This window comes from Lissotriton helveticus, chromosome 3_1 (genome assembly GCF_964261635.1).
Source record: "Lissotriton helveticus chromosome 3_1, aLisHel1.1, whole genome shotgun sequence".
In the NCBI taxonomy this organism is placed as follows: Eukaryota; Metazoa; Chordata; class Amphibia; order Caudata; family Salamandridae; genus Lissotriton; species Lissotriton helveticus.
Window position 1 is genome coordinate 758632172 of NC_136061.1, and position 26844 is coordinate 758659015.

The following is a 26844-nucleotide window of genomic DNA, read 5'->3' on the forward strand; positions in this document are numbered from 1 at the left end:
GAGAAATTGTTACCTGTTGTCTTTCTTTCTTTCTTTTGTCTGTAGTTATGTTAAAGATATATGATGACCCAAAATGAAAGTTTGTGCATTTTGAAAACAATTTTTATTTTATATAAAAATAAACATTGGGCATTTTCCGGGCATACATTGTACATATTAATCTCTCAAGGGTAGTATGGCTACACATAGTGGACATTGCATTTGATCTTTAGGATGCATTTTGTTCACATTCAAGGTATCCGTACATCACCCGCCCCCTCCCTCCAGGTGTCCCTCCCCCCTCCCCCTTACTCTGAAACGCTATCACTGTCTATCTGTGGTGGTTCACAAATATACCCTCTGTATTTGTTCCATGCTCCCCAGAGTTTCCCCCATTTTCGTGGACACTTCCGATTTAAATATACTGTCTTTTCAGCAACCATTGCTGAGTCCATATCCGCACTCCAGTCCCTGAGCGCCGGTGACACGGGGGATCCCCAAGCCTTGGCCACATTTCGCTTAGCATACATAATACCCAGCGTTGCCCAGTCCTGCATCAGGATGTTTAAATCAGTAGGCTCCCAGACGTTCAGTAGACACCGACGTGGCTCTGGGAGCAGGGAATCTCCAACTACTTGTGATATAGTTCGCATAACTTTGGACCAGTATTCAGCAATGAATGGGCATTCCCAAATAGTGTGGTAGAACGTCCCTACCTCCCCGCAGCCTCTCAAACAATACTGATGTGTGGCTCTTCCAATTTTATGTAGTGTGACCCTTGTATAATAAACTCGGTGCAGGACTTTTAATTGTATCAGTCTGAGTCTAGATGATATAGCAACCTCCCGGGGTGATGAGAGCGCGGTCTGCCAGTCCGTTTCGTCAAAGTCGCCTAATTCCCCAGTCCAGGTTGTCTTTAGTTTGTCCATGGGGTCGGGCATGTTGTTGACCATCTTACGGTAAACCAGTGAGGTCGCCTTGGTAAGCTTATCCTCCGTAACCAGTCTATCCTCTAAAGGAGTGGGCTCTGGTAGTTTTCCTTCAGTTGGCAACACTGACCTTGGAGCATGACTGATTTGCAAATAGCGGAAATGTTCCATTTCCGCCAGATTGACTTGGGCCTCTAGTTGGGCGAAAGTGAGGATTTTACCCTGTCTATAAAGGTCTCCAATCGTTGAGATACCAATCTGGTCCCAGGCCTCAAAACCCTTACTATTACGGAGACGGCCGAGGCGGCGCGATACCCAAAGTGGCGTCATCAGCGTGATCGTATTTTGACATTTGAGACGAGCCGACGCCATGTGCCAGAGCTTCACCGTGTGAGCCGTGGGGCCCAGTAAAGCCGCCACACCCCGAGGATCATACAGTGCCGCCATCACTCCCCCAGTCCCTAGGTCATATCTATCTGCCTTAAACGCGGGCTCCGTCTGCGGCGCGTGAAGCCAGTGATTAATAATCTTTAGTTGTGATACCTAGTAATACAACTGGACATCTGGGAGTGCAATTCCCCCGTCAAACCACCCTCGCACCAACTTTTGTCAGGAAATGCGTGCCGGTTTCTCTCCCCATAGCAAGCTAGAGACTAGTGCATTTATGGACTGGAAATACCTGTTAGGCACGAGAAATGGAGTGTTTTCCAGGATGTAGAGCAGTCGCGGTAATGTCATCATTTTAAATAATGCAGCCTTGCCCAACAGAGGCAGCGGTAGGGTATGCCAGTGCCTCACATCCGTGCGAAAACGTTCAAGTGGCGGCTGTAAATTACGCGTATAGAAACTTTCCCAATTCGGTGTCACCCATACCCCCAAATATTTAAAGGGTCCGTCAGTGATCGTCAGAGGGCAGTCGTTTGGGAGGATCGGCGGGGGGCCCTTGAGGACAAACAGCACCGACTTGGACCAGTTGATGGTGTAGCCTGAGGCCCGCCCAAAAATTTTACAGATGTCGAGGAGAACCATGAGAGAGCGCCTGGGGCGGGTCAAAGTTTGTGCATTTTGAAATAATTTCCGTTAACATAGTATGGAGTCATTCCATACATTTAAGATAACAGAATACCAATGCCCAGTAAATTTTCTAAACTCAATTAAATGGTAAGCACAAAGTTCCATATTTTTTCAAAACTACTGTATAATTAAATGTATATTTAGCTTTTTAAAAAAGTATTCATTTGGGCAGCTGTCAAGCCATGCCTCTTATACGAGAACATGAACAATCCCAGCCTGGAAAATCTGCTTTCCTGTAACACACATTACTGACAATTCAATACAATTTGGTAACTTTGCCTGAGAATCTTGCATTTAACTTAATTGAAATAAATTCATGCTTCACCCGTACTGTTCTTTGATACTACATGTATTCCTGTTTTGCATCTAACCCCAGATATCAAACTTCCCCTCATTTTCCAAGACCTCCTTTAGCTAAGGTAAAGGGAATGCTTCATAACCCTGAATTGAGATGGGCCCTGGCGTAAGATGTTGTCAGAGCTCAGAGCATAACATTTCAGTGTCATCATACTATGCTGCAGAAATATGTTAAACAGCTTAACGTACTTTTGTCCATGTTCCTTGAAGCATTATTTTTTTCCAAAGCTGTGTACCTGTTAGAAACATTTGTAAAATCACTCCAAAGTCCACATCCTTCCACTTGCCTTCTACGATAACTGCTCATAGAATACTTTATACTGGACTGGAGCACATTGTATGCCAATGTCCACTCATCAGCCCTTGCCAGTAGTTGGCATGATCTGATCACTGACCAATAACCATTAGGGAAACTTGAGTTGAATACAAAGAGGCTGCATGGGATGGAGCAAAGTGGGAGGGGGTAGTGCGTGTGCCTTGTGGAATTGGATATATTTTTGAAAAATAGCTGTAGTTGTTAAGCATTTCCCTGACCTACCAATATGCATTGTTTCTGCGAGCTAGCAATGTAAGAGAGCCAGTCATTGTGAGATGGTAATTTAAGAGAGCCTATTGTCCAACGCTTTCTGTATCTCCACAAAGGAAATGTTTCCTGTTTTCCATGGATACTTTGTGTGTGGCTGTATTTTAGCTAACATGTGAATGTAGAGTTTGATTCGTTTTGCTGTTGTGCGCCATTAGTGCAAGAATACCGTTGACCATCATTCCCTCATGTAGCTACACAATACCATATTTTCATTTTGGAAAAGGTTTGTTATGTTTCTGAAACTAATGTGAACTATAGAAGGCGCCACCAATGAGTAATTCTTCTGTGTGATAAATATTTTCTTTAGATTTGTTTATCTTGTCATCGTTATCCAATATAGTCACTGGGACCTGGGTGCTCAGACGATACATATACAAGGGGGTCCCAGTACAGATAACTGACAAACAATTGAATACTGAATAAAAATACAACTAAACTGAAGTCTTATCACACTTGTTTTTACTCACAGTGTGAAAACATGGCAAAAGATTACACAAATCACAAAACCAATAAAGGCATTTCATAATCATCATAGAAAAATGTGTGCCCCAAGGGAAGAGGGGAGAAGGGGAGGCAGTGCAGGGTGGAGGTAAAATATAGCAGATCTTAAGTCCTATCTAAAGAGTTAACATTTCTTCATAGTTTATAAAACAGTACGTGCTTTTACTCCTGCCTCGGAGGTACGTGCCATAATTAAACTACAATATTTTGATGTATCTCATAAAATCTACTGTGGCGCACGTACCCACATGCCGGTAAATATGCGCTTCTTAACAATGTATAGGACTCTGCAATTTTGTACTGTGAAACCTCGCTAGGACTTTTAAATTCCGCATACCACTCGCCCCATACACTTCAGGTCACACTTTTCCAATAAGCCAACCGCAGGACGGTATGTATCAATTAGCGATATAGTCTTTCCTCTTTGACGGTTCTCACGGATTCGGCGTAAATAGTGCACGTTGCCCTGACGGCGGTGACTTAATACCAGATCCCGCCGTCTGGTCTGATTAAGCGCATTCGGAAGGGAGACATAGTAACGGACAGGCCGCGCTTCGGCCGTTTTTCAAGGTACGAATAGTTTTTTTTCCCACCAGTACCCGCTAGGGTTATTACATTCAGTGTCAATATCGTATTTTTGTTCTATTTTCAACCGAGTGGTGGTAGTAGCCTTTCCTCGTTTGTATTTCAGTGAATGCTGTCTCTACAAGCAGCGCGTGTCCAGCTAATTTGGGATTCTCGCCAACAGTCATGTGAGTTTCATTGTGGTCGTGTACTGACGAGCACACGTAGAATTGACCGCATCTCTGACTGTGTGTTGGTTCTGGCTTTTTTCTCCGTCTCCCATAGAGTTCCTTTTGTTGTGATGGCTACACCTCTTCATTCATGTTGGTGTTCCTTTTAAAGTAAATACAGTGAGTAGAATCCTGTTTTTGCCACGATGACGTTTGGGTTTGGTGGCACTGGGAGAGACCACAATAATACGGAAGTGTCTTTCCTTTTTCTCAGATCTCCCTCGCTTCTATGTTTTTTGGAGCCTCCCGGCCCAAATTACTCTGCTCTTCCCGCCATGGTAAATATGGTTTTAGCTTGTCCAAACACGTTTTGGTGTGATTCAGGCACTACATTCTATTAGTTCATTCATGCTTTTCTCCCTTTAGATTCACTTACCCCTCCACATCACAGATTCCCCCACGTCCTGATAAAGACCCCCCTTTAAGGCTGTAACTACTGGCTACCTTCATATTCGAGTCGAAACGTCGACTTTTGTTTTCACCTCAACAACGGCTTATGCTAACAGTTAACCTGATACATGCAGGAGCTTTTTGAGCATGTTGTCTAACTAAATGGTCATGAACAGTTGATGTCGTTCTTCATAACTGGCTCACATTTGAAGCCAGGGTAATTATATACTGTTTTATAAACTATGAAGAAATGTTTACTCTTTAGATAGGACTTAAGATCTGCTATATTTTACCTCCACCCTGCACATTCTCCCCTCTTCCCTTGTGGCACACATCTTTCTACGATGATTATGAAATGCCTTTATTGGTTTTGTAAGTTGTGTAATCCTTTGCTATGTTTTCACACTGTGAGTAAAAACAAGTGTGATAAGACTTCAGTTTAGTTGTATTTTCATTCTTGTTTGTCAGTTATCTGTACTGGGAACCCCTTGTATATGTAACTTCATATACAATTTCATAGTGCCAAAGGTGTTAAAGTTTGACAATCATTGGAATTAGCATTCTAGGATCATCAATCCACTGCTGGCTAAAGTGGTGATGTACAATAGTGCAACTAACTTAGGTTAAAATTCAATCTTCATTGTTCGTTGGTATATACCAATATAATATTAGATGATTAAAAAGTGCTTATGATGTAAACACTGGACTTTGAACCATCCAGATCGACAAGCAATATTGCAAATAACATGGATTGAAATCAACCTTAATTAAACATCATGCAACATAGCTAGTATGATACAAAAATAGTGCATAGTGCTCATCACAATCAAAGACTCTCGAAATTGTGTGAAATCAAGTTAAACTCTTATTCTGCAAAGCATACAACTGTGCAAATATTCTAATCCTAGACATTTTACTAATCCAGGGATCCATGGTAGGAGGTTCTGTTGACTTCCAACCTTGTAATACCAAAGAAGGTGCTACCACCATTGCAATGTAGATAAAATATTGACCCTTCCTGGTAAATGATTTAATCTGTCTTGAGAAATAAAACGGAGCTAAAGCAGTTTCGGGTTGAACACTGAGGCCAAGCATTTTGCTTAAACCGCGAAAGATCTGATACCAAAAGTCATAAAGTACTGGATAGGTAAAGATTATATGGAGCCAATCTCCTGGTGCATTCGTTAAGCACCTGAAGAATTGACCCGATGCTGATGGGTTTATCCTGTGAAGAGTACTGGGTGTAGATTATGCAAACGATCTAGAAAGTAAAGCCATTCTCATAATGTTTGCTGCTCAAAGAGCTTTATGCTCAGTCCACTCTATAAACTGCCATTCCCCAAGCATTACACTACAACCAGTGCTTTTAGTGATTTTGCCTAAAAACATGGGAAATCAACGCTACATTTGAAATTTTTTTTTAATTCTATTCCAATTACCTACACCCAACAGTCTCTGTTCTTAACTAATAACTTCATCAGCGTATGAGAGCCCTCATTCAGTATTGCACATTATCTTTTAAAAAACTCCTTGTCTGTAGAACATTATAAAACACTAAAAAAACGGATTGAGTTCTCTGCCCGAGCCGCAGCTATAACCCCTGCTCAGCTCAAGTTTTCAACCTCTGGTTAGTAAAGAAATCATAAACTAAACAAAACCCTTTCATGTTCCTGAAATTACCATTCCCATACGTTCCACTCCTTTAACAAAATAAATGGATGGCATAAAGGAATATTCCATTTCCTAAAAAACTGTTTACAAGTCACCATATTGTGGACCATTTTATATTCTTTTTTTTCGGTAATGTAGCCGTTTTCAAAAAGGCTGGCAAGTCTATTTCTGATTCTTTGATTATCTGAATCAAAAGAAAATTATGGAATAGCTTGCCCACCAGGGTGATTGATTTACACAATAAAAGGGTGCTAAATTATCGTCCTGTAACTGAGGTAGCTTTACTCCCTCCCCATTTCCCACCCACCCCCGCTTTAGATTTGGTTGTAATACTTCCAAACAAACTCTGGGATGTTTGTGCCTCCATATAAACTTACTAAAGAGGGAGTCCACTTCATGGAAGTATAAATTTGGGAAATTTGCTAAACGAAATAAAAATAATGGTAACATTTACTTTTTTATCAGTAAAACACGTCCAATTATCGATAATGTAAGTAGTCCCCATCTATTTAATAGATCTCTGACTTTCCTCAACATAGTCCGATAATTAAAAGGAAACAGATCAGCTGAAATTCAGTGAACAAAAATTTCCAGGTAGTGTACTGGACGATAAAAACCAGCTGTTGCAAACATTGAGGAATATTGTTTGCCTCTGCTCTGATCAACAAAACTTCTAGTTTTGAGTCACTTTACTGAGGAATGCAATGAACACCAGAAGAATAAGGACCTGCAGATCTGCTATAATAGCAGGGCTGGACCCGACTGACACCTTAATCAACTGTAAACTGATAAAGTTCGAGCGGGCATTAAAAACTGAACATCTAGCCACTGCTCCGTAATGCTGTAAAAAGGTTGGCCCGAACTAGAGAAAGATCGTCTGTCAATTTGGAATGATGGCCATAATGTATCTTTTTGATTATACAGTGGAACAGGACTAACTAATGCTTAGTACTTATTAATTGTTTATTTCACACTCTTGTACATACTTGATTATTATTAGTTGATATCAAGTTTTTTTTATGGTTTTCAGAAAATTGCAAACATTTTATTGTTGATCCTTTTTACATAGGTGACAAATTGTTATGGCTTCAATTAACTAAAACAATAAACATTTAGTTGATTTTGATTTGATTTCTAATTTTGAGTGGTTCATCTTGTAACCACTCACTGCGGTAAATTCCTGAATTATTTTGAGCGCTCTTTGAATATTCTATTTGTTGACTTTTAGATATAAAATAATGTCTGCAAAAAGGATACTTTTTGGTATATCCTCTACAGGAGTACTAATCAGAGGCTCGTTATGTAACTTAACCACCAGGGCCTTAATAAAAAAAAAAAGTAAGCAAAACCGGAGACATTAGACCACCATGGCGGGTACCTCTTTTTATTGAAACCACACCAATCTCCTTGACATTTATCAACATCTTAGCCTCTGAACCCTGATAAATATTAAGCATTGATAAAAATAGCTTGGGGAAATCAACATTTGCTGAGATATCAAATAATGCATCCGAGTTGACTAGGTTGAAAGCCTTCTCAGCATCAATTAAAATGATTTCTGATTTTTAATGTTGATAGAAAAATAATCGATTGCCTGGACCCAGATAGCTTGTATTTGCAAACCTTGATCTACCAGATATAAACCCATTTTGATCTTTCTAATTAACTTTTTGCGTCACTGGCAATAATCGTGTTCAGTCACTTTGGTGAAGAGTTTATAGTCCAAATTTAATTGACTAATTGGCCTATTTGAGTTGACATTAAAAGGTGACTTATCTTTTTGTTAACAACTGACTAACAAAGCTTTAGTGAAAGTTTTGGGAACATCTATCCCCTCCAAGATTTGATAAAATAACTATTTCAAAACAGGTAGAAGTTGTGGAGCAAATTCCTTGTAAAATTTTATTGAGATACTAACGCTCCCACATGCTTGTGCATTTGCGATTGCTTTTTTAGGCCATCTCAACCTTAGGCAGAGATATTTTCTCAATACTATTTTTATATAATTGAGACAATTTAGGGAGCTTGAAGGAGCTAAGGTCAATACCAGCTCTATCAAGGAGACTCGATCTACTTTCTGGTACTGATCCTGGTGATGTTAAAATATCTGTTATGTCTTCTTTGTTGCTTGTTTCAGTCTTGGTAAACTTATTGAAAATAGTATGAATGTAATTATTCCTCGTTTTACTCCTAGTGGACCACGCCAAAGTTTACCAATCTTTTGGGTCTCTTCATAAACTTTCTGCTGAAAGGTTTTAGCATTACATATTTCCTCAGGCTACAACAAATCCCTACAATTCTTTGACGTCTTACTAAGCTCTTAACGTTATCTTATTTGTTCACCCATATTGCTCCACAGGCCACTTACTTTGATGCCTGTTCCTGGGCCTCTTGCAGCTCCCAAATTCTCATAGAATGATCCTGATTTATTTTGTCTTTTAAAACACTCGTCACCCCCCCTAAATGTCACAGTGGTAGTAACTGCGCGTAGGCCCTGCAGTGGCAGAGGTGTGAGACAGGTTTGAAAGGCTACTTTGGTGGGTGGCGCAAATAGCGCTGCAAGCCCACAAGTAGTATTTAATTTACAGGCCCTGGTTATATAGTATACCACTGTACAAGGGAATGACAGGTAAAATAAATCTGCCAAACAGGTGTAGACCAATCTTCCAAAGTTTACCATAGAGAGCACATGCACTTTAACACTGAACATCAGTTATAAAGTACCCAGACTCATAAAACCACCGACAACAGGTCAGACAAAATACAGGAGGAAGACAAAAAGTTCTGGGATGACCCTGCAAAAAGGGCCAAGTCCAACAATAGTTATTATATGGGTCAGACATATATTTGCAATTCCACAACTAGTGATGCTTAGTTTTTAGATATCCGGAAGAATGGGCCTGTGGTCGGAAAATAATCTCCAAGTGCTTTTCTTTGCTATCCAATTAGCAGATACAATAGTTCATTGTGGAATGATTCTTCATAATTTGGCACAGTCTCTAGTCCTCTATTTAGGCCAGTGCACACTGAAGGATGCGACAAAAAAGAGCAGGTTAAAGGCATCCGCGAAAGTCAGACCACTGCAGACTTAGCAGTGCAACCAGTATGTGGTGATAGTTTCTGTAGGCTGGCACAGTGACGGTTGTGCTACCGAGCGTGCTATTTATGACTTTTTGAAGCGCCTGCAGCTTATTTTTGAGCTATTAGATCGGATATGTGCTCATTTTCCTTCATTTAGGACCCATTCGTCAGCACCGCGTTGTGCTTCCACTCTCATAGTTCTGATATTGACCTTTTAGCCCATGGCAAGGTTGAAATGTATTCGACTTGAACAGTCTTTTGGTGCACTGCTTGCTAAATGGGAATTTTTCTTCAACGAGGAATCACTCTATTTATGAGGCCAGAGGCAACTGTTTTTATTAGCATATATATGCATGTTTCACCTTTTTGTTATTTGCACAAGATGTGGTCACATATAAGCACATTAAAGATCTCTAACAATGTACATGCCCTTTGTGAATAAAACGTGTGCTGCTTTGTTGATTTATTGTGGTTGGCATTTAACTTGGAACTTGCCTCATCTAATATGCATTCGCCAAAATATATTACCAGTTATTATATCAAATTATGAACAGTGAGTCCACAATGAACCATTGTACATGTTTGTCATATTTAGCTTCCGTTCTTTGGGGGCATAGTTGGTTACCCTTGTTGCATCCAGGCGTTTATATTTTTTTTCTATCCATCATTTTATTTAAAACAAACTGTTCTATAAGTTTTAGTTATTTGACATGCTGATTGGGCGTTCCTGTGAATTTGTCTATAGCTTTGCACACCTTTTTTTTTCTTTTACCCATTAAAATGTGTCATCCAGTTGCTGCCAAATTTGTTTAGGTCTTTGTTCTTAGTGGTGTTTATCACTATATTTGATGCTATAGTAACAACAAATTCCTTTCTGCTGCCTGATCAGACTTGGAAGTCTTGGGGGCCGGGGTAAATAGTACCACAAACATAGGTGTAAGTAAACAGATTTGGACACTAAACGATTAAAGAACCTGGTGATATGGAACAAGAAAGGGGAGAATGAAACAGTTCCTTCCCAAGGCCCTATTGAATTAACTTTTAGCATAGAAATGTAAATAAATTATTTTGCAGCATCAGTCTTACTACATTGATAGTTTGGCATGCATTTGAGAAGCTCAATTTTAATTGCACTCTTCTGTTTATGTAATTGAAAAAATGTCTACATGCTTGTCAATTCATTGGAATGCAACAGTATTATAAACAGTCAGGGTGGGAGAAGAGAAAATGCGTGAACCTTTGAAAGAGAATTTTTTTACAAACTTTCCATGCATCTGGCTAAGCAAAAGAGATTGAATAATGAAAAAGAGGCAGCAGCTCCACCTGCTCTAAAACTCCTGTTGAGTCAAAAGCCATTAACTATTGCTCTAAAGCAGGTTGCATAGTTTGAAGGATCATTTTGGGTACAGATGATGTGATAATCTGGAACTTCTGTACAGTATACAGTTGGGCTGCAAATAAGAGATGATTTTTGTAAAGAACCCCATCACCACCAAAATTGTCTCCTGGTGCAGTAGAATACAGGCTGGGTATTAACAACTGAGCTCCAGTCACAGCTGGGAGAAAAGTCACATCTTGAGCTTGACTTCTTCTGTTCCACAGGCAAGTTACCTAGATCTGAATGGAACTGCATTCTTATCCGGAAGGTTGGAATACAGGAACAATCAAAAGTTGTGGGACACACATTTTAATCGGCTTCAAAGTCCATATTTTATTTCTTATAATTCAGTCCTCACGATTGGGGATCAGGCTCAAGCCAAATCAAGGGGATGTCTCTGAACTGTACATTGTGACTTTAAATAGATATATTTTTGCACTACGTTTTCCCTCAAGCGAGGTCGGGCTGCAAAGCTTGTTACCCGGTGTAAGTGCAAACAGACATAATGACAGTCTCAGCTTTAACAATTATCTATGTCTCTGCATTGGCTCAATGGATGAACCGAAATTGCAGCAGCTGTTAACACTGATGAAACTGGAGAAGGCATTTTCCAGAATCTGATCTTCCAGACCACAGGTGTTTGGGTTAACCAGAAGATTTACCAATTTAGTTGGATTACATTTGTTTTATAACAGATACCAGTGAATGGCATTGTTTCGATAGTGCATAATTTTGGTTTGGATCGAGTCAATAAGGGCTATAAGTTAGATACATTCTGAAACAGATGAAGCCCAGTTAAAGATATCAGCTTAGGTACCATTTTACTTGGATAAAGATATTTCGGCTGAAAGTTTTGTTATATTTTTTTAACAACTGATGGCAATTTTGAATCCAAGTAACAATATCTAGAGGTGCATCAAATATGTGTTTTCGGTAGTTGAAGAAGTCAATAGATAGCCTTTCCGCTAAGAAGTTTTGTGTTGCCAAAGCTCAGAGAAAGCATGTCCTGTTTAATTTTTTTTGCAGTACGACAGTGTTCAGAGAACAATAGAAAATGTATAAACAATCTTAAAATGAAACACCCACAGGCTGTAACTATGAGTAGCTGGGCATTCTTAGCTTGGTTTGACAACCCATATTCAGTTTGAGCATTGAGATAATAAGTAACCTCCTAGGGCATTCTGAAACCAACTGAAAATAAATTTTTCTATGGGAGCAATTGAGCATGTACAACCAGAGGTGTTCAGTAATATGTGGGTACATAGGAATCATTTAAAAGTCCTGTACAAAGTTATGATATGGACGGTGTGTGTTAACTCAGTGGCAAGGGATTGGGATCCCTGTAGATTAGGCTAGCAGTCAGGGACTTTACGCATTTCACACACTGATTCTAGACATGTTACCAAAACGAAAGACAATACGCTGAAAATGCTACAAATACTTTATCATGAAAAATAAGGATATCTACTCCATCATCTCTTCTTTAACACAAATTGTCTGATTGTAAGATGTGGCTATACAGAGAGGAAAATCTGAAACCTAACTATCATATATATTTTTCTCTGTTTGTGTTTCTCAGAGTATGTCAGATAGATATGACCCATTCATTTAGAACCTATACCAAGTGATTTTTTGATGTGATGGGCTTGTGGTAGAGAAAATATTCCTAAAATAGCTAGACTGAGTCATTGGAAAGACTATCAACTCTCGAAAAGTTAATTTGCAAAGGGACATTGGGGCATTAAGCTAAACGATTTCAAAATGTTAACTTGTTTTCAAGCAAGGTATTCCAGTACTAATGTATTCATTAGTAGACAGTGGAACTTGAGAACACTACAGTAGAGAAACAACATTGTAGACATGTTTCCTGGTATAATTTAATCAAGTAATCCGGCAGTAGGTTTTCAAATATCTAGATTAAGCAGTAGTGTATGTTTAGATGGTGGAGAAGCGAAATTGGGATTCTGCCTTTATGAGAATCTTGGTGGAGGAGGTGTGTGAGTGGCTGGGATCATGTCCAACCTCACATATCTTTCCAGTGCTGCCTGAATGCTCACTAAAGATAGTTCTCACATTATGGAAAATAAAACACATTGCATTAAATTTGAGGTAGTAGCTGTTGAAACTGGAATGTGAGATACTGACCTCAAAGTGCTAGTGTTTTAGATTAAATATTTGACAGTGTTGCATTGGGTAACTTTTCAGAATGAATTTTCTACCTTTTGGGGGAAAAAGGTGGTTGGGGGTAACAAGTCCATAGATTTGAAGTATTACATAGAGCAAAATTACACAGGTAATCACAGAACTTCGGAACTCCACATTGAAAATATATTTGTGACCATTCCCCTTCTGACATTAAAGTGTTCCATTTTGAAAGTCCCTCCTTTTGCATGGTTACCCCCACTTTTTGCCTGACATCTGATGCAACCTAATTTGATGTGCCCTGGGCCTGTGTTCATTCCCCAGACTGTACCTTTGTACCTACAATTGGCACATCTCTGGCCACAGGTAAGCCCCTTGTAAAAGGTACAATGGGTCATGGGTACCAAGGGCACTGTGACCAGGGAAGGCGGCTAAGGGCTGCAGCACCTATTGTGCCGCCCTGAGAGGCCCTGTACCTTAGCACCCACACACTGCCATTTCAAGAATGCGTATTTTGTTGCAGATAAAAGTGAAGAGTTGATATGGCATACATCTCTGTGTGCCATGCCTGCAACCCATTGCGAAGGCCTAGGTACGTCACTCCTCTTTCAAATTTTGAAGAGGAATTAGATCTATTCTCAATATTGTGTCTGCACCTGTGGATAGTATATGGTATGTATATTTTCTCTCTTTTTTCCTCAGTGGTAATGATCTTCTCTTTTTGGCTCATTTAGGAATTTTGGAATATGTTGTGATTATTTGTGACATTGGAATTTTATCATATGGTTGGTTTATGTGTATATGCTTACACTTTGTAACTGTAAGAGTAGTTATTTGTTGTGTGATCTTTTTCCTAAATCTGATACACAGTTATCATTAGGGCTATTCACATTTGATGATCAGTGAAGGTGTATATACACAAAACACCTGTTGTTTTATGTTCCTGTACATATTCAATATGGTTGTGTTAGTCGAATGTATGTATATATTTATACATACCTTTTATGTATTGTTTTATGTTTTATTATGGACCATTTATAGATTTTGTATGCACTTATATGCATTTAAATCTGTCATATGGTTGATGTTTTAATTTGGCTTGTGATGTTTGTATTTATATTTGTTTTTTATATGTTGTTTTGTATATGTTCAAATTTTCCAGAAGTTCTGTTTTCAGAACGAAACGCGTTGGCTGTGATTCATCAAATAAAAAGAAGAACAAAAAACAATAAAGGAGGAATTGCATTTATGGACTTGATGTAATTTTGCTTGATACATATATAAACCCATAAGTGGTGCAACTTTAATACAAGTTAAAAATGTGTTTGACCCTGAGGAAAGGGTGGTGCTCTTGGACAGAGAGCGCTGTTAAAGGTTTGCTCACGGGAATGCGTGTTTCATGCTAATATATTGGTAATACTTCTGTTGTTGGTGCCTGTGGCAACAAATTGGTCCACTATCCAGTCTGTGTTTATTATACCTTGAAGGTGTTTAGGAATGCCATGTTTGACGTAAAGTCGGGCATATGAACGTCATGAATGAACACCTAAGGAATAGATGTTCATTGTAAAATAACTGAGTTATTGGAGAAATCAATATTCAAGCAAGGGGTAGTCCCTAACGGCTTAAGAGTCTGGTTTTCCAAGAAATCGTTGTGACATAGATGAACGGATGGAAGTAGCCATGCCTGTATTTGGGCAGCATGGGCTATACCTAAATTAGGGCTTGATTTCTATGCCTCTGTAAGGGTAACGCGAATTGTAGCTATATAAGGGAATGAATCGGGAAAATTCATTCGGAATCTAAAACGCCATACAACAAGGGTCCCTGGCGTCCTTTTTGCACCCAGCCACACCAATGCCGCTGGAGGTGCAGCTCCTGCATTGGTCATTGGCTCCTGCAGTGCTGACCTAAACCATAGGAGCTTTGCTCCCACAACCGAGTGGCCTGTTCATCAGCAGTCCTGAACCAAAATCCCCCTTAGCTTGCCTGGGCCCTTGCACTCTGCACCCGGCTGCCCCAGTGCCGCTGGTGGTGCAACTCGAGTACCCATTTAGACCGAGGGGAACCTAGGTCCTAAACCCCAAAATTTCCACTCATAAGTTGTGTACTTACCCGAGAAACCGCTAACACGTTTCTCCCATAGGAACCCCTGTTAAGAGATTTTGGGCCCCAAGATGTTCTGTTGAACTGATGTTTGTATGGGGAAAAGGGAACTAAAGTACAAATGTATAAAAAGTCTTACTTACCTTGTATTGTGAGATCCTAAGGTGTGGTATCTAGGCATACCACCCCAGTACTCAAAGTAATCCAAAAGTAACTACAAAGTAATCTGAAAGTAATCATGTGTAATTTAAGCTGTTTCCAACGCATAAACAAACCTGTAACAATTGCACCTTCAATCACAACTGCATTTCCTTGAACAGTCTTGCATTTAAGAGTGTATTTTACGTACCTGTGCCAAGTCCTGCTTAGTTATGAAATAAAACATGGGTATTCCTTTTTTATACTTAACTAATGGGTCTGGATTCTGTCTCTGAGTGTGCATAATCAGTTCTTGATTGAGTGACTTCATTAAATGCTTAACACACCCTCTGGATAAGCCTAACTGCTCGTCCACACTACCACAAAGAGAGCTGTTAGCCTGGCCTAATTTAGCCTCTGCTATACCTCTGGGCACTTGTGCACATTATACCTCACTTTGAAATAGTATTCATAGAGCCAGCTTCCTACACTCCATTTTTGATAGTAGAGGTAGTTATTGATAAATTAAGCAGCAACAGTTATTTTTCTTACACTTTACCATTCATAGTTTCAGCGTGCACTTTGCTTTCTGATGCATTAATAGTTTTAAAAAACTAGAAAATGCAAATACACCATGTCATTAACCAAGTCATTATCAGAGGTAGAACTACTCCGTGCTACATTGTTTGTTTGATTGATCACCTGTAAAACTACAGTCCTTAGTTTAGAAAACTTACCTGCCAAATCAAGTGAAGCTTTGGTAAAGGTACTTTACTCCTGCCCTATTGATTGCAAACAAAGGCTGCTTCACAAGCTGTACATTTGCTATCCATGAGTTGATCAAACATGGCTCTGCACGCATAGAGGTTGATCTGTTTCTTCAAGATGGGGATGCCTATTTCTCAATGCGGTGAATCAGTTCTGCCATTTGGTAATCTTAAATGTTCTAAAAAATAAAGTATCTTGTAGCTCGAATGAGTGATAGCTAATCTTTATTTGTGGGTAAATTAGGTTGATACTGTCTGTTAGTGGTGACATGCTGCTGTTTCGTATTGTATTGTGGTTTGTATTAATTGAGTATGGCACCATGTATGTTTTTTGCAGGAGAATCCAAATCCTCACATGGCATTTCAGAAGGTCCCAAGGCCCACAGAAGGATCCCACTTGCGAGTTCACGTTCTTCCATTTCCCAGGATTAATGAAAGCAGAGTTCAGGATCTAGTTCAAGAAGGGCTCTCAAAAAATCAAAACGTAGCTCCATCTGCACGTGTAGAAAAAAAATGCGTTGTTCCGGCTGGTCCACCTGTTGGTAAGTATGAGGCTTATTTTAGTTTTTTCAAAATTGCAACTGCATATTTAATAAATGATTGTTAATGGCGAATACAATTTTTTAAAGTACATGCAAATAATATATTAAGATCTGTTTTGAAAAGGAGATTGCTATGTCTATATTGGTGGATTTCATTGTTACATAAGCCAAACGCAGTACATTTCCCATGTAAGGAATCCCTCAAACAGCTACTACAATCCCCGGTTTTTTAATTAGGTCCTCTATAAACAGAATACTTTTGACTTTATCTTGGTGGACAATAAACAGTACCAACAGTACTCCATTCCAGTAGTTTGTATGAACGTCTCTGGTTTGCACCTCGTAAACAAAGGTGCATAGTCTGTCCTGTTTATACTGTTATAGAAAAGACAGATTTTTCACAGTTCCTCACATTACAGAACAAGTTTTATAAAAAATAGTTATAAGTTATACAATTTGGTAATTTGGCATTACCATAGCATGGTGTTTTGTGTTTTCTTTTGGCATTCACTTCTGATTAAATTCCAACATCATTTTTTTGTAAAACCTTTATGTAGGCCAAACCTTAATGACTGTTAAGCGTTTCCCAGTAACCAGTTCATTCTGCTCAATAGTGATCCGCTGTTAGTGCTTGGCTCGACTCGGTATTATTTTTAGGAACAACCCTCCTGAAGCACAAACACATAATTTGTTAAAATATATCTTGCTTAACTATACACCCATGCATTTTTTAAAAAAAAGTTACAATGAAGGCACTATTGCTCTTTTGTAAGGCATGGGTGATTAAAGCTCCCCTGTGGAATATTAATAATAGGTAAACTGATTAGGACAGATTTTCTGTCTAAACCATTAAATGTCACGTTGTAGTTATTAAATCAGCCAAAGGGAAGCTGTTTATCAAGTTCTGCATACTCGTGCAGAACGCAACCGTGGTTCAACAGAGCAGTGAGGTAGAGATGTCTTTGCCTAAAGGGCCACAAGTGCAATGAGGCAGTCATTGGGAGTCTAGAATTGCCTTTTTGAACAAGGGGTGGGCAATACAGTCCAGCAGCAGTTTCTTCGTTGGGTCCTCGGGGTGTCGCCTCCCTGTTTGTATTGGTGCCCGTGCCCCCAGTTTAATTTTTCGATATATACATTCTATTTGTTTTATTCTTTATTTTTAGGCGCACATGTGTGGAATGGCTCTGCAGCAGACGAACGAAAGGGGAGACGTGACTGGGAACTTGAGGATTGAAAGGCTCCTTGAGGTGAAGTGTGCATGTCGAGTTGGATGGGTGCCTTGCTCTGTCCAGCCCGACATGTGCCCTTAAACCCTCGCCTACCAGTGCACAGTGTAGGAGCTTGTAGATTGCTGCCACAGACCTCAAGTCTCCTAAGGAGTGTCCGCAGTGCCTGACCCAGCCGAACATTGCGTTGCTCTGCTGCGCCTTGATTGGCTCAAGCCAGGCATAGCGAGGGTGGTACAGAATGCCGAGCCGCACACTGAAGTCTGGTCATGGTGGAGGAAGATTGGGACTGCTGGGAGACCCCTAGCATTTTGCATAGCTTTAGCGGCAAGATATGTAAGCGTGCCCGGGTGGGAGAGGGGTATCTCTAACAGGTGTAAGATGGAGGCAGGGCACAAGTCGGGGGTACACGCAGGTACATGGCATCCCCCCACCTTGTTCCCAGGTTGGACGCCGTCGCCCCTGCCAAGAAGTTGGACACCACAGAAATATGCTGAATGTGTCCCGGTGTAATTTTCAGAAACTTGGACACGTTCAACAGCGCCTGCACCTTGTTTGCTTTCAATTCCCAGCAGCAAGGTGCAGGCAGCGAGGGAGCTTTTTTATACCTCCAGCTGGGCCGAAGTAAAGGGGCCATCAGGCCTCCTTTTGTTTGAATATCCTGACTAGAGGCGTCCTGGAACCTCAACTTAAATGTAAATGCCACGGAGGGGAAACAAACACAGCATATCTCTTCAGAGGTACTTAAGAGAAGCAGCTTTTTGCCTTTGTTCAGTCACTGTATATAATAGATGCATGCACTGTAAGAATGTCAGATGGGTTTGTCTGTCCCAGGATTTACACAAATAACAATTTCAATAGCACTCTTTTTATTTCTTTGATAGCGCTATGCAACCCAGTGTAGGGTGTCAGAGCTCTTTACTTAACATTCACATTATACTTTGAGAATAAATCATGTACATGAGTAAATCAATGTACAAGATGAGTTACATGAGACAAATGCGTTAAATTCCAGTTATCTCACCATTATTTATATTCCCTGAGATTTACTGGGCACCTTCACACCAGATGCCTTAACCCAATCGAATATTTTTAAAATGTAGACTTTGCAACCAATTAAGCATAACAGATCTACTATCATGCTTCTCCTTGTTGCCAATTTCTTTGTGGCAGGGTTTAAAAAAATAAATGTATTAGTTGAGGCCCAGATTTTGCGTTGGAATTGCGCTACTTTTTTGACACAACCCCAAATAACATTTGTTAAATCCCATAATGCGCTTAAATGTATTACTGATACACCTGATAAATATATGTGTGAGGTCCTAATATCTGATGTCACTTCTTGTGAGGTCACTTCCTGTGATGTCACGTGCAATGTCACACGTCGTGACATCATAGGCTGTGATGGCACGCGTCATGATTTCACTTGCATACTGCCTAACCCGGTTAGTCCCCCCACTTCTATTGTTAAGGCTTGTGCCCTTGATCGGAGGCATTATAGTAGTCCCAGAACAAATGAGGAACTGACATATCAGCAGGGGAGCAATGTGCCCCGTGTCCGCACCGCCATGTGCCGCCAATATCTGCTCACTCCTTCCTCCCCCCAGGAAGGCATGTGTAACGCAACTCTCCGACCACCGGTAGATGCTTTGGTGGAGGGACCGGGCAGAAGTGCGGGCATTGGGAGAAGGTGGGGGCATTTTCTGCCAGTGCCTGGCATAGCTTTTTCCCTTTGAAGAAACTCCCAACAATTCCCTTATTTAGCACTGCCCCTTTACTACTGTCCACCGTTCACAGGCGCGCCAATATCGTATTCTTTCTTCATTTTTTTTTTAGTCTCTTTTGCATTCAATTTGATTGTTTTACCAATGCTGCTAACTTTTGGTGTCATATTCACTGGCCCCTCTTAATTGATCTGGCATGAGAGCACAACTGACTTATACATCTATTGTTACTAATTTGATAAAGCATACATAAGGTGGGTTCTATGCACGCGAGTATGGCAGGATTACCTTGTACTATTAGTTGTTTGGTGTATTGTTCCACCTCCCATGGAGTGCGTTCATCTCAATGTATGAGGGACTATTTTACACTTAAAAAGTACACCCACTCATGCAAAGGGAGTTTGAGGGATACATTCACAGGCAGGTTTTACAAACCAGTTGGTCAGATTTGAGGGCATCCGAGTCTTATTGCTGTTCTGAATTTTGGGAGGTTTTAGTTGATTGTTAATCACTATGGGAACTTGTTTGAAGCCTTGCATGCTCGACCACAAATATTATTTGCTGCTCTTGTTTCTTTGGCACAATCGTGTTCCATATATTAATACCCCCTTCCCTCCTCCATTTCTCCTTTAAGCCTTTGTGTAATTCAGTGTATGACACTTTGGAGAAATGTGGTGGTCTCGCAGAGAAATAGCGAATGATGCTAAGAATGCATGAACAGAGAGAAGAGAAAGAATAGTATTTTTAGGTTAAAAAGATCCTCTTAATAACAACGATGGGCATTTTTGGTCTGGAATGAATAGCATTCTCCAAGGGAGTCGATAGCCTCACAGACACACTGTGTACTTTTAGAAAGAAATTAATTCAAGTTTGATGGATAATCTGCATGTGAAAGTGTGGAGACAATATGGAGAGAATAATGTGTATTTTAAACAAAAAAAAATGACATAAACTGACATAAAACCAACTAGTGGTACTCAATATTGTTTTACTCAAACCTCAATAATAAGGAAAAGTTAAGAGCAAGTGATACACAGGGTAGTAATTAGCCCTTGAGCCATTAGGTCATCATGTTTCAGTAAATATGAAATCCCCAGAACATGTCTCTGGCTTTCTTCAGGACCAGGTCCCTATTACAATACAATAACTGCTGTCTAATCTGAATAGGTGGTCCTATGGTGTGGTGCATACACAATGCATTGGAATATTTTACGCCTCCCTCCTTCAAATGTCACCAGCCGCTACTGATACAGCCTCTCCAGGATTGTGGTGTGCCCTGATTTACGAGTCACTGGAATAATTGACAAAACTAGTGGACCCTGTAAACTGGTACATACTCGACTGTCTGTAATAGTGTTATGTGGAGAGCAAAAAGACTATTTTGAAAGGCAGCGGGTTACAGTTTTCTAAATGAACAAGGGGAGGGGTTAGGAAAAGTTCTAGAAATATGTAAATGCCTTGAACAGTAGACCAGCCTGTACCCAGCATAAGAACGCTCAGCCTGTCTGTTAATAAATCTGCTCACCCCTGTTATCAGAAAGGAGAAACTGCCAAATTGGTGATTAAATTGACAGAAATAACAATTGCTGAAATCAGAGTCCTGGTTGCCAACAGGCTGCTAGGTACGATCCAGCCTTCTGGGCCTGTTAGTTTCGCAGAACTGCTGTTCAAGGCATTTACAAAGTTCCTCGTCTTTTTTGCATTTCGAAACTGGTAACCCATTTTCTCTGAGAATTCTCCATTTTATATGTCATTGTGGCGCTCTTATAGCTCCCTTTCAACTGTTTTGTAGTGTAGTTCCTATATTCCCAATAGGCTCTGCGCATTGGAATAATATAAACAGCAGTGTAGACGTAGGACTGAGGTCAACTAGGTCTCTACTGACTATATTAGACTTAATTAGTTTTGCCAGCTAGCTCAGAGGTCACTAGAAACTTTCTCGAATGTTCAGAAAAGAGTTAACTCTCCTGATTTAGACAAGAAGGGATTAGCTTCTGACAACTGCATAAACATGACAACTTTGCTCCCTCAGAATAAAGAGTGTATCTCTAGAGTCGTGTGAAAACAATAGAAAACTATTTAACTCAGTCAATCGTGCATACTTAGTTTCAACAGAGTGCAGAGAAATAGAGAGACGGGCGTTTTCAATAAAAGGTGTTATTTATTGAGCAGTCTTCTTTCTCATGCAAGAGAAGTGAGTTGCCACAATTGCAATACTTATCATGAAGTAAAGTGCGTACAGTAAAAGGAGTATTATGAAATAATACTGTAAAAGCATTGATATGGTTTCTTAGCCATATGATACTTTAAAATGGATAAAATATATACATACATAAAAACATTGACTAACGTCAATGGACCTTCGCGCAGCGTTCACGCGCAGCGGTCGCCCCGAAGGTGCGCCAAAGGTAAGCCCGTCTACGCCCGTCCGCGCCTGGACCGCGCCCAGCGCCAGACCCCCTGGCCCCCGCAAACCGCACTCTGGCCACATCAGGTATGATGCTACCACCCTCTTAGCCCTTAACCCCGGACGTACTCCCCAATGCTTCGAAGCTGCCCCAGGGCGTATTCATGGGCCCTTCGCATGCCACTCATGCAAATTCACCAGCGTCAAGACCCTTACCACTACCACTAACGCCAAAGACAGGTCCGACCCTAACTGCCTGAAGTGCATCCTGCTGAACACCCGCTCGGTCCACAGACACGCCACCGAACTCTGGGATCTACTCGACACGACATCACCGGACGTCGCCTTCCTCACTGAAACATGGATGAATGCATCATCAACACCCGACATTGCCATAGCCATCCCGGACAATTACAAGTTCATCCGTAAAGACCGCCCGGTCCAAACAGGAGGAGGCATCGCCATCGTCCATAAAAACACCGTCAAAATCACAACCAGCTCCGACGCCAACCTTTCCACCGCCGAACACCTCCACTTCCAGGTCCACACTGACCCCAGAACCACACTCAGAGGCACCCTCATCTACAGGCCTCCAGGAACACGTAAACAATTCAGCGAGGAGATCACTGACTTCATCAGTCCACATGCCCTCGCCTCCGAGAACTACATCCTACTAGGAGACCTCAACTTTCACATGGAAAAGAATAACGACAGCAACACCACCACCCTACTGGATAACCTAGCCAATCTCGGACTCAAACAACTTGTTGACTCCCCCACCCACATAGCCGGACATACGCTCGACCTAATCTTCACTTCCAGCAAACACATCTCCTTCAATCGCACCACAGCTCTCCATTGGACGGACCACAGTTGTGTTCACTTCAGCTACAAAACCACCTCGACCCACAACCCCCCACAACCTATTCCCCGAAGAAAATGGAACAAAATCACCACCGACCAACTCCTCACATCGCTCAACCAAAACCCACCCGCCCTCTCATCTGACCCTAACCAAGCTGCCATCAAATTCAAACAATGGATCACTCACAGCGCTGACGAACTAGCACCCTTGAAAAACCATCACACCAAACAAGACAGCAAAAAGGCCCCCTGGTTCAACGATGACCTTAAAAAATCCAAGAAACGTTGCCGTACTCTCGAGAAAACATGGAGAAAAAACCCAAACACCGACAACATGACCACCTTCAAGGCAGCCACCCGCAAACACCACCAGCTGATTCGATCCACCAAGAAATCAGCTTTCAAGAATCGACTAAACAATCGACTAGACAACAATGCCCATAACAGCAAGGAACTATTCAATATCGTCAAAGAATTTACCAACCTCACCGCAGCCTCAAACGACATCACCCCCTCCCAAGACCTCTGCAATTCATTATCCTCCTTCTTCTACAACAAAATTGCCGACATACATAACAGCTTCGAAAACAACACCAACGAACAATCCTACCCACCCCCCTCAGAACCTATACCGCCCTCCAACAATCTCAACGCCTGGAACCCAATCACCACCGAAGACACCATCCGCCTTATGAATTCCATCCACTCTGGCTCGCCAACCGACCCATGTCCCCACTACATCTTCAACAAAGCAGACTCCATCATCGCACCCCACCTCCGTGATGTTATCAACTGCTCCTTCAACTCTGCTACCTTCCCAGAAAGCTGGAAACATGCCGAAGTCAGCGCCCTCCTGAAGAAACCCACAGCAGACCCCTCTGAACTCAAAAACTACCGCCCAATATCCCTCCTCCCTTTCCCGGCAAAAGTCATCGAGAAAGCCGTCAATAGCCAACTCGCCGCCTTCCTCGAAGCCAACAACTCCCTCGATCCCTCACAGAACGGCTTTCGAGCCATACATAGCACCGAAACCGCCCTCATCGCAGCCACAGACGACATCCGAACACTACTGGACAACGGAGAAACAGTGGCCCTCATTCTACTCGACCTCTCTGCCGCCTTCGACACAGTCTGTCACAGCACCCTCATACAACGCCTCAACAATATCAGAATACAAGAAAAAGCATTGGACTGGATCGTCTCCTTCCTCGCCGGAAGAACCCAGAGAGTATGACTTCCCCCATTCAAATCAGAGGCTACCGAAGTCAAAACTTAACTCAGACAAAACGGAGGTGCTCATCCTAGGATCATCCCCCTCTGCCTGGGACGACTCATGGTGGCCTTCGGCTCTAGGCTCAGCACCCATACCCACAGACCACGCACGTAACCTTGGCTTCATCCTAGACTCCTCACTCTCGATGACCAGACAAGTCAACGCCGTCTCATCCTCCTGCTTGAATGTACTTCGTATGGTCAAAAAAATCTTCCGTTGGATCCCCTCCGAGACAAGAAAAACTGTCACCCACGCACGAGTCGACTGGACTACGGAAACACCCTATATGCCGGAATTACAGACAAATTACTGAAAAAACGCATAAGCGAGACTCATTTTAGACATCCCTCGCCAAACTCACATTACCGGCCACCTGAAAGACCTCCACTGGCTCCCCGTCAACAAGAGAATAACATTCCGTCTCCTCACCCACGCACACAAGGCCCTCTACAAGCTAGCGCCCGAATACCTCAACACTCGACTATCCTTCTACACACCCACCCGCCAATTAAGATCCTCCGATCAAGGCCTCGCCGCAATTCCGCGCATCCAAAGATCGACCATGGGAGGCAGGTCCTTCTCCTACTTGGCGGCCAAGACCTGGAACTCATTCCCCACCCACCTCCGCCTTACACAGAACCACATCTCCTTCAGAAAAGAACTTAAAACCTGGCTATTCGATAAATAATGAACCCCATCCCCAAGCGCCTTGAGACCCTCTGGGTGAGTAGTGCGCTATATAAATTCCTGAACTTGAACGTACTCAACTGGTGCTTCTAATATACGCCTACCCCGGTGTACCTGACCTAAGCCTAATACGTGGGAAGGAGTAAGTAAGTTGCAGTTTAAGTTAAGTTGGTTTTTGCCAAGAATCTGAATCAAGAAATCTCTTAAGTGTTTAATCAGCTCCGTACCTTGGTTCTAGAATGTAGGAGGTCTTGTATCTCTCTCTCAGGACTCTATCTCCCAGCAACCCGCAAGGGTGACTGGAAACACTGGAGCTGGATTTCTCAGCAAGAGAAAAGACATCGTCTCTCTGTGTGTCAAGGGAGGGTCGGCTTCCTTCGGCTCTCGCATCAGCTGGGCGTCGGGCAAGTAGATAGCCGCTCTGCTCCAAACCACCGTGTGTTTGCTTAAGGCAACGTTGGTATATTTATACCTGAAAGGTGCCGGGTTTGACGTAAGGTTGGACATAAGACGTCACCAAGAACTAACAGTTCTTTCTGGACTCCAGGAGTTCTTGTGCAAATCAAAACAAAAGCAGGGGGAATTCCCGGGCTGCTGGAGGCTTGGTTTGTTTAAAGAACACGTTGTGCTTTCTAGGAGTCTATGGGAGTAGCCTTGCCGTATTTGGACTGCATGGGCTATGACTAGATATGGGCATGATTCCTATGGGCATAAATCGGGAATATCGAATTAGGGTCCTAGATAGAAACACAACACCCACTCCACATATTATGTCAATCATTACTAAAATACTAAGCAATACTAAACATATAACGATGCATGTGTTTTCCAACCCACCCCAAAATACATAAATTGCATTTGAAATGGTGTATGGTGTATACACGAAAATGAGTATTGGTACTGTACGTTTTTTAAGCAGTGATATCATTCAGTTTAAAAAATGCATATGTGTATCAGCTGAATGAATTGCGAAAATTACACATGAAATGGCTCTGAATACAGAAAAGAAGGTCGAGACCATTTCATCACATATTTATACAATACTGTACATGTGCTAGAGGCTGAGCTAAACTATTGTCTCTAGTATCTCTAGAAATAGAAGCTCTGTTCTCTAAGAATAGTTCTACTTTAAGCAGATTACTGTGTGCCAAAAAAAAGTAAATATTTTGGAAGTGGAAAAAATAATTTCGTTTTCAGGGGAAAAAATAGTTCCAAATGTTTTCAGTAGTCTTGTTTATCAAAACTGATGGCCGAATTCAGAGTTCAGGGAACGCTGTGTACTTGTTGTTTAAAAAGTTATTCTTTTTGTTCAGGTGAGAACATCATATCAGACAGGCTTGCGAAAAATTGGTCTACAACATCAAGTGAAAGTTCGACCAAGTTCGAAAATGCTGAAATTGTGCATATGTGAGAATGATTGCTATCATCGATGTCGGGATCAGCAATGCTCACAGAAGGTTGTACCTGTTTGGGGCTGCTTTCCTCTCGTACTTCACCGCCACCTAATCGTAATGGTGAAGTCCCAACGAATGCCCTCATCAGAATAGGTAGCCGCTGGGGACAATACGTAGCATGAGTCAAAGTCAAATTCTTTATTTCGGCTTTGTTGCCATAAAAGAACAATACATATGCATACAATAAAAAGAACAAGATAAAACTGTTCAGCATAGAACAAAAAAACCATTCACTAAAAACAAAACATTTCATATTAGAAACAATCGATACCGAAACAGCCATAGAGTTCAGCAGTGGGCCCCCCACTAATAGCTAAAAAAGTTTATCACTTCTATCTCTGGAGTAGATCCAGTTTACAATAGATATCCCAGTTTTTTCCTTTGGAAATAGATACAATGTAGAAATTTGCTAACACTGAATACTATAGGTTGTGATGTATTGGTTGAAAAAATTCTCAAGGCCTGTATGCATGATCTCACGCCTAGCGCTAGGCAAATTGGTTTTATCCATCTTTTCCTCGCCTTTGCATATACAGGGCAGAAAAAGAGGATATGTTGCTCATTTTCTTTCTGGTGGCTACCACACATAGGGCAAAATTCATCTGTCATTGAATTTGAACCCTTAGGGCCGCTGGCCCATCTTGCCAAGGTTGAACTTATTTTAAGATTACCATATCTGAATTTTAAGAACAAAGTTTTAGCAAATGGAGGCTCTATTTCATCCAAAAACGTCTCAAATAATGATTCGTCCTTGAAAGTAAGAAACTTTGTCAC

The 26844-nt window shown here is 41.3% G+C and overlaps 1 protein-coding gene across 5 annotated transcripts in view; it reads left to right on the plus strand.

Moving 5' to 3' along the window:
- SBF2 (SET binding factor 2) overlaps positions 1–26844 on the plus strand; it is a 2295537-nt gene that overhangs the window by 1146589 nt on the left and 1122104 nt on the right. For all 5 annotated transcript variants that reach the window (XM_078680952.1, XM_078680953.1, XM_078680956.1 and 2 more), the window contains one exon: positions 16231–16435. In XM_078680952.1, the coding sequence (XP_078537078.1) occupies positions 16231–16435 (205 nt within the window). The remainder of the gene's footprint in view (positions 1–16230; positions 16436–26844) is intronic.